General features: G+C 31.8%; 1 protein-coding gene across 1 annotated transcript; it reads left to right on the top strand.

Moving 5' to 3' along the window:
- Positions 1–604: 604 nt before the first annotated feature.
- Positions 605–8,731, top strand: LOC111083887 (ras and EF-hand domain-containing protein homolog; the record flags this gene model as incomplete). Its single annotated transcript, XM_022380610.1, has 8 exons — positions 605–683; positions 2,382–2,479; positions 2,731–2,855; positions 3,972–4,213; positions 4,666–4,787; positions 6,188–6,579; positions 7,418–7,499; positions 8,617–8,731. Coding segments are annotated over 8 exons (1,255 nt in total), but the record flags the coding sequence as incomplete, so codon positions are not given.
- Between the last annotated feature and the right edge of the window lie 1,094 nt (positions 8,732–9,825).

The raw sequence follows: 9,825 nt of genomic DNA on the forward strand, positions 1-9,825 counted from the left end.
TTGAGTGTGGTATATTGTAGGATACATTGACTGAGTGTGATATCATGTAAACTATATGATTGAGTGTTGTACATTGTAGGATACATTGACTGAGTGTGATATCATGTAAAATATATGATTGAGTGTGGTATATTGTAGGATACATTGACTGAGTGTGAGATCATGTAAAATATATGATTGAGTGTGGTACATTGTAGGATACATTGACTGAGTGTGATATCATGTAAAATATATGATTGAGTGTGGTATATTATAGGATACCTTGACTGAGTGTGATATCATGTAAACTACGCTGATTGACAGCGACGAGAAGCAGTTACTTGATGTATTTCTCAGCATTATTATAACTATTCATGTTTCTTATTTTTTCATAAAGTACCGAAAATTACTTGTACCTAACTCAAATGTTAAAGGTTTATAGCAAATGATGCCACATCGTTATGTACATATCTTATACGATAGTTTTAGTCTCCGATTGCTCTAAGATCAGTAGATTTTGAAATCTATGTCAAATCCTTCGCATACACATTTCTTAGATAACTTATTCTTGGTACAAAACGAACTTGTTTTTTGTACGTATGCCTTTTGTATTTTATTTTCACAGCGATGCGAACAAACGACTTCAGGACACAAACGACGTCCTAAGGGAGTTATTAGATATAGGAGTTATGCCTTATGACAAAGTAAGATATAAAAATTAGGTCTTTGATAAATAATGAAAGAGAATATGATAACAGTTCCGTTGGAATTATGGTTGTACAGAGGATTGAGGGTGTTATATTAAAACTATTTTGAAGACTAAACTCGTCGTTACTGTCCATATCACCACGCCATCTGACCACCGTGCGACTTGGTATTAGCTCTGAAGAGCAGTTTTCACTGCAATAAAACTCCTTTGCAAGGCTGTCATGTTCAAAGAAAACCACTTCTCCCTCCATGCTTTTCATAAGTTATCTAGTGTGCAAAAATGAGGATTTCCTAGCGCTTGTTTCAGCAGTTCAATCGCACAGAAATCCATATGCGCTGCGTACATCAACTTGACATGGTATGTGTTCGTAAGAAATAGCATGAATGCACGTTACACTCTCCAAGGTATGTGTCCTGAATTAAGGAAAAACACGAATACCCGTTTCATTCCCCAACTGCCTGAAGTGTACAACGGTTGAACGAGAACTATAATATGACGCCTTATCTTGATGAGGCCATACCCTGTTGGCCTAGTTTCCAGACGGAAATCTTTCTTGATTATGTTACATAGTATTACTTGAAGCACTAACATTTGTGTTCATGGATTCTTACCTGTTACAAGATGCCACGCTTTGTTTACCACGGCTGTATTACGACTTGTTGCAGGTCTCTTTCTGATTTGTCCTGGTACCCAAAGGACATCCATATTCCTTTGTTTCTCTAACGTTATTAAGGCATCTCCGTCTTCGAAATTCTGATTTCCCGATCTGAACACATCTTTACTATTTGAGTGTATGAGTATCGTGCATCTAAAAGGGTTGTTACGTACCCCTCCCAAAAGCGATCCATTTCGGTGGCGTCACACAACCTACGCAACACCAGAAGTAGTGACAAAATGTAGATCTGATACATTCCTTTCTACTGCTACGTTATATCGGATATGGTTGTCGTGTGACTTGCTGATTTATATATTCAAAATTATTTTAATATAACATATTCAACGCTATATAACTTGTGTACTAACTTGTGAATAAATAGCTCAAACAATGTATTTACTGTTTTATCCATTGTTTGATAGCATTTCATCACACTAAATGATTCAGATCTTAAGTATCCTATAAGATATTAGTAGTTTTAACAAATTACTTGGAACTGTTAGCAGAAAGGGTTTAAACATGCACTGTTGAGTGAAATCAATAGGAATGGTAGGCAGGTATCGAATGTATCTAAAAGCATGGCTTCTTTGACAATTTTCGCTCCCTTTCTAGCATTTTGTTAAAACATCTAAATACCAGATGTTGCTAGATTGACTATCTAAAAGTAGTAGCAATATTTAAATATCAAATTTGTTAAGCTAATTATCCAAAGTAATATATATATATATATATTATAATGATTTCAACTTCTCTAAATGGGGAATTAGTGTAAGCAAGACTCCAAAGGCATGTCTATCTTCTAGATTAACCACATAGTTATATATTGTTTATCTGTATGTTGCTATCACATTTTCTATACTGTTTACATGTAGGTTGTTAGCATTTCATTATTTATTGGTTATCTATAGGTTTGCTACATTTCTCAGAGATATTATTTCTGTACTCTTAACTTTATTTGATACTTATATTTTTATAACTGTTCGGTTATTAATGGTTTTAGCATCCTATATAATTCAGATACGTTTATTATATATTTAGCAAACTACATATGGGGATTTGGGCAAACGAGGATCGATTATTGGAGACTATCTTCAGGCTGGAATGACTCCCATGGGGTTTATGAAAACAAAACAACGGTACAGATGTTTTATAAGGTTTATTGGAAATTGACAGTGTGATATTGATAAAACAAACAATAATGTATTCAGATACTATTATGTTCTTAACGTAAAGAGCATGTGGTTTTAATTCGTTGTTTTAATTAGAATTTTAGACAATTTCTAAATATGTTCTTATTAAATGTCCCTATATTGAATAATTATTAATATTTTATGAAAAGTTCGTTAGTTGTTGTAGTTGACTTTCATTTAATAAATATTGTCTTAAGGCCCTCCGGAGGAACAGAAGAAGAGTATTCTGTTGATATCGCTAAATATCGACAGATGTCGCTAATGTCTGTCGGTATGAACAAGGATGATAATTATAAGATGGACAGTTTAGGAGATGACATGGGTAAGCATCCCAGGAGTCTGTTTTTCTTTTAATTTTGCAGTTATTACTCTACTTTGTTTGGAGTGGGGGCTACATCGTAGAGTCTTTGGTAACTATTACCCAATAGACTGTTACAAATGTGATTATTATTCCTAACATTAACAATGTAAATTCTTTGTAAACATTTAAAATATGTTTTGTAGTATCTTTGCCTTTAAGGAATATTTTTATTATTAGTATTACTGCTCTATTAGACATTTTTAATTATTAGCCTAGTTTTTCCTACCAAATAAATGAAGCAATTTGATTATTGCTGCCATAATATTTTTAAAAGTGTAAAATAATTTAAAAATATTTCGATTTTTCCAAATTTTAACTCATTTGTACAGGTTTGAAAAGTTTTAAATGAAGAGGTAGTTTAAAGTTTTATAAAAGTATTTTAACTAACAGTTATTGTTGCCTTAGCGCAAAACTACACAACACAATCTGTCTACTTCAGTCGTATACCCGTCACATCGAACATGCTCATCCTTTCATCCTTGGGGGCGTTATTATGTGACGGTCAATCCCACTATTCGTTGGTAAAAGAGTAGCTCAAGCGTTGGCGGTGGTTGGTGTTGACTAGCTGCCTTCCCTCTAGTTTATCACTGCTAAATCAGGGACAGCTAGCGCAGATATCCCTCGTGTAGCTTTGCACTAAATTCCAAAGAAACCAAACCTGTCTACTTCAGAGGAATCGAACTCAAGATTTTGGTGTTATGAGTCTTAAGTTTACCGCTGACTCATTGAAAACGTTTAAAAAATATAAATATCGATCAACTTAACATCATTGTGTTATGTTTTACATGAAAATTTCTTTATCAACGTGGAATTTGTGTCTTTTTTTGCATATATCTATGCAATTATTATAGACACGTATATATATATGTATAACATATATTGATATTCTAGGATGATAGTGTAATATTTTTTAACTCTTTCGTGATTTTTCGTTTATTAGATGTCTGTTTAATCCTACACTTTTTAATTTTTTTCAAACATCACGAAACATAACATGTCTAAAGAACGCATTGTTGGTGAAGCATTTTATATAAAACAGAAAAATAAAATAATTAGTCATAAATTCTACTTCTTCAGACAGTGGATTTTCCACGATCCAAGATCCATTCGAGTCCGAAGTTGCCAGTGAGGAAAACGTGGATGAGGAAAATGAGAGTCTTGAGAGAAAAATTTGGTCAACTACAAGGAAAGATTCGACTTCTTCCATCCATACACAGTCTAGTAGTCAGAAGAGTAGCTTTCAGCAGCTAAAATCTTATTTCAAACCTCAAATCCACTCAGACTCGCAGACTGTTTCAGTCTTTGCTAGAAAAGCAGAAGTAAGTGAACAGTGGACATTATTAAACATATGTTGTTATAGCAGCAACAGTACCATTTGGAAATAGAATTGTACGGATATGGTTGTGTACTTATGTGTGTGTGTGTGTGTGTAGAGGGGGGAGGATTTGGTGTTTTCTTATTCGTGTGTTTAATTTCCGTCCTGTTTAACCTAGATAAAAGTCTTAATATTTGTTTTGTATTAAACTTTTTAAACACTCCCTGGTTAGGTGGGATCTTCATATAGCTTTCTCGATATTTGTTTAACATTTGTTCCCGGCGTTAAAATGAGTGTTGTATTGATATTGTTTAAAATCGTAATATACGTATTTAAGTCAGAATAAAACTTGCATTATTACACAATGATACGATATTTACATATACGTTATTGTAATTAAGATATCCTTATAATCAAATATTCTTAATATAATTCCAATTTATGAATGTATTTTAGAGTGACATTTTGGAACACAAACTACCACGAGAGTACAGTAATACAGACGCCCAATCAGAAGGTGGGACACCATTTAATCAGACTTTGAATCAGTTATTGAATGTGGATTCTGAGCCTGCCAGGTGAGGGTTAATCTACTCTTCATTACATTGGAGTCACGGCATACTGAGTTCGGCTGTGATACCAGAAATGCAACTGGTTTTAAACACACACACATATATATATGTATATATATATAAACACATGATAGCTATACAGATTTCAACCTGTGACTTTTAGGTCATGAGTCTAGGACAAGTTCATAATATACAAGAAAAATACTTTTAAATGCTTACTCAATTTGAAACATTTGGTATAAGTACATGTTTCCAGTTAGGTTAACAGAAGTGGTTCGTTATATCAGTTGACGTGTACTTCATTTTTTTATATATATGTATGTATGTGTGAGAGAATACAATCGTTGTTTTCCGGAAATATTAAAATATTATCCGTCTTGATTTTCTTGGCTTGTCATAGTTTAAAATTCAAATTGGAAACTAGGATTTTCGTGTTGAAATAATGGAATGTTATATAGACGTGTTTGTTTGAAGTTAAGCACAAAGCTACACAGAAGGCTGTCTGTGCTCTGCCAACCACGGGTATTGTAAACATAAGTTGAAAAAGGTCCTCTCATTTCTAAATAAGCGTTCCTAAACATTTTCGATACCAGGGACAGGCTCGCTGCCTTCTAAAACTATCGCAGACCTTTCAAATTCAAGTACAACAAAAAACCACTACGATTTATGTACAACTATTCTGTCAGTTATGTTTCTTTGTTTGATTTCATAGAATCCCATAGACCGTCATGGTAGTTGTGACGAACCAACGCCGATTCGTGGAAACAATGGTTGAGAAACACACATTTAAACCATAGTTTAGGCAAACGGATAGTCGTAGTTTTAAGAGGGAAGTTGATGTTTATGTACAAAGCTCTATAATGCTTAGTTAAAGCGGCTGATATATATTTAAATAAGTTGGTTTTCGTCATTAATATCATTATAGCTTGAACAAAGAAAAAAAGGTATTTGATTTTTCATTGCTTATTAAAGTTTATCGTGGTGTTAGTCTACTGTCTTATTATGGTTATTGATAAAAATTCTACTTAGTTTTTATATCAGAACAAATCAATATCTAGGTAAAGATTTAACTTAAGAGGATATGATATTTTTTATCATTTAACATTTGTTTGCTAATAATGTTTTCTGGACGAACGTTAACATTTGTTTGCTAATAATGTTTACTGGACAAACGTTAACATTTGTTTGCTAATAATGTTTTACTGGACGAACGTTAACATTTGTTTGCTAATAATGTTTTACTGGGACGAACGTTAACATTTGTTTGCTAATAATGTTTTACTGGACGAACGTTAAAATTGTTTCTCTTTGTTCAGCGGATTACATAAAAATGAAATATTTATGTTGCGGAGTTCAACGGAATTAGTGATCAAGTTGTTTTAAATAGATAAGTATTATTTTTTCAGCAACTTTCGACCTCATGTATCTAGTACATCGTCACCCGTATCTTCAATAGCCGATAAACGTGTTCCAACACCTCAATTTTCATTCAAATGGAGCCCAGTTCGACCCAATAAAATTCCTTCTCCTGGTCCTCAAACTTGTTCTGACATTAATAGGAAGCTTGCAAATCGTGATGAACAAGCTGCCATTGCAGGTGGAGATGGTCAATCCCAAATCAAGACACTGAAAGAGGTGAGAGAGCAAGTTACAGGTGATAGTGACAGTTTTGAACCCACTGGACCCCCAGACAGAACGTACAAAGTGGTTTTTATTGGAGATGCAGCAGTAGGAAAGTCGTCTATGATAATCAGGATCAGCAAAGGATTGTTTGTTGGGAACATCACATCAACCTTGGGTTTGTTTCTTTGTCTTAGTCTTTAGTACATTTTAGCGTTTCTCTTCGTATTTTTTTATTAACATTGAAACAAGGACAAATATGAAATATAAAATAGTAGCTGTTTTACTTTATCGAGCTTTGGATTCATACAGTGGAAATGGTAGACAATATTAAGCGAAACTAAGAAGATATTCAATTGAATATAGAATAAAGATGTACTTTCGAAAGGAATCATTTTAATCCGTAACAAGACTGAAACCGTTTCTTTTCGTGTTTATGAAAGATACCTTAATATTGTTTGATCAACCATAATATAGTTTCTTTTTCACCTCTGGGACGTTTGTTTTTATTTACGACTATTTTACATTTTACTGTTAACTGTATACAACCGTCAAAATATTAAAGACTACAATGCCACTTTTAAAAAAACAATAAGAATGCAGAAGTTATATTCTTAAAAACGGTTAATGGTGTTAATAAATTTATCATGGGTAAAACACCTTAATCTGAAATGCAAACGTACACCATTTGTTACGCAATACCATTCTTTTTTGAATCTTCCATTTTATAAACCTTTTATTTAACTATAACTAATTCAAAGAAAATCCCTCAAAGAATTCTGATTTAAGTAAATTATAGCTATAACAATAAAAAGAGATAGAAAGAAAAATCCTTAAACTCGCGTGCTTTTGAAAGGTGAACCTTTCTTCTTCGGGGTGGACTGGAGGGGTAAGCAGTATTTTTTTATTCTAAGTGTGATTTTTAAATTATTATATTTATGTATTGTAAACATAAATTAAACAAAGAGTTTAATATGACTTTGTAAATAAATTTGAAGATAATAATTGTACTATAGGTGTGGACTTTCAAATGAAATCCCTGAGAGTTGATAATCGGAATATTGCGGTTCAACTATGGGATACAGCAGGACAGGAAAGGTAACAAGGAAACATATTTTGATTTACGATCTTTGAATTGTCAAGTCTATCCTTAATGACTTTAAATATAACGTTTCTTGTTACAAATATTCTTAATTTTTAACTAAAAGGGCATCCTGAAATTTCTTGAGCTGCGGTACTGGTTTTAATTGAGGCCGTCTGGAATTACAACAGTTCAGAGATTTTGTCTAACGATAGGAAACTTTCGTTTTAGTTGCTCGTGCTGTGTGAGAGAAGGCTACATACAAACACATGTCGTAAACGGGAAGTTTTAGGTAAATTGTTAAAAAAAGTTTGAAATGAAATAGCCTAGTTGATGAATCTGTAGAAATGTTTTAATATTTATCATTAAGATATAAAGTGCTACAATTGTTTTCAATACCAATGAATAGGAAAAACAGGTTACTATTTATTTAACAGCCTTATAGGGTGGTATTTAGCAACGTAAGCTTAACATAGTTTTAGAACATAACAATATCAACTTAACATAGTTTAGTACATAACAATATCAACTTAACGTAATTTAGCACATAATAATATAAACTTAACATAATTTAGTATATAATGATGTCAACTTAACATAGTTTAGTATATATCAATATAATCTTAACATAGTTTAGTATATATCAATATAATCTTAACATAGTTTAGTATATATCAATATAATCTTAATATAGTTTAGTATATATCAATATAATCTTAACATAGTTTAGTATATAATCAATATAATCTTAATATAGTTTAGTATATATCAATATAATCTTAACATAGTTTAGTATATATCAATATAATCTTAATATAGTTTAGTATATATCAATATAATTTTAATATAGTTTAGTATATATCAATATAATCTTAACATAATTTATTACATAACAATATCAACTTAACATAGTTTAGTATATAACAATATCAACTTAACGTAATTTAGTACATAATAATATAAATTTAACATAATTTAGTATATAATGATGTCAACTTAATATAGTTTAGTATATATCAATATAATCTTAACATAATTTAGTATATAACAATCTCAACTTAACATATACAATATAACATAGTACACAGCAGTGTATGCTTATCACAGTTAATATGTGTAACCACTGTCTTCTAGATTCCGCAGTATAACCCAGTCTTACTTCCGTAAAGCCGATGGTATAATGTTGGTGTACGACTGTACCAGTGAACATTCTTTTTTAAATGTTCGACAGTGGATGGATGCTATTGATGTAAGTTTCTGCAGAAATACAAGTTTCTTTAGTGATTTGGCCACGTTTACTGGTTACTATAAAGTGTTATAAAAACAAGAATCCTTATGGCACGAGCGCTTTCGAAAGGTAGGCCTTTCTTCATCAACTATTGTATAGTTTTGTTTGTTTGTTCATGAAATATATTTTGTCAGACTTATGTCGCCAAAGCATGTATTACCTATTCGATAATATAGTGATACCTACAGCAAGTAAACCTGTCAGACCATACCTCATACGTGGTGTAACGTAGAATAAAGATCTCCAACGTGTAAAACACATACTACTATGAACAACAATATCGAAATGGTAGAAATCATGATTACCCAAGGTTTAATTTCCACTAAATCTTGTGACAAACAATTTGTCCTAAAGTTTATGATCAATTTTAGCTGGTGATATTTTTGACTGAAGTCTTTGTTACGAATATTTCCTGACGATACCATGTTGCCGAAATTCCAAGTTTGTTGCTAGTCATTTAACAACTTAGGAGACATACGTTGCAATATATGTTTTTATTAGCTCAATAAACTACGCTATGTTTACAAATCAGTAAAGTACGCTACATCTACACATCAATGAAGTACACTGTATCTACACACCAATAAAGTACGCTATATCTACACAACAATAAAGTACACTATAGCTACACATCAATAAATTACACTATATCTACACATCAATAAAGTACACCATATCTACATATCAATAAAGTACACTGTATATGCACATCAATAAAGTACATTATATCTACACATCAATAAAATACACTATATCTACACATCAATAAAGTACACTATATCTACAAATCAATAAAGTACATTATATCTACACATCAATAAAGTACACTATATATGCACATCTATAAAGTACACTATATCCACACATCACTAAAGTACACTATATCTACACATCAATAAAGTACACTATATCTACACATCACTAAAGTACACTTTATCTATTATTCACTTAAGAGGTTTTAAAAATAAGCTGCCATCTTTAACGTTTTGATATTAACGAAGACAGTAAAACTTCTCACAAAAACATTCTTTTAAAGCGGTTTAGTTTTGTTGCTA

Source organism: Limulus polyphemus, unplaced genomic scaffold, assembly GCF_000517525.1.
Source record: "Limulus polyphemus unplaced genomic scaffold, Limulus_polyphemus-2.1.2 Scaffold11914, whole genome shotgun sequence".
Classification (NCBI taxonomy): domain Eukaryota; kingdom Metazoa; phylum Arthropoda; class Merostomata; order Xiphosura; family Limulidae; genus Limulus; species Limulus polyphemus.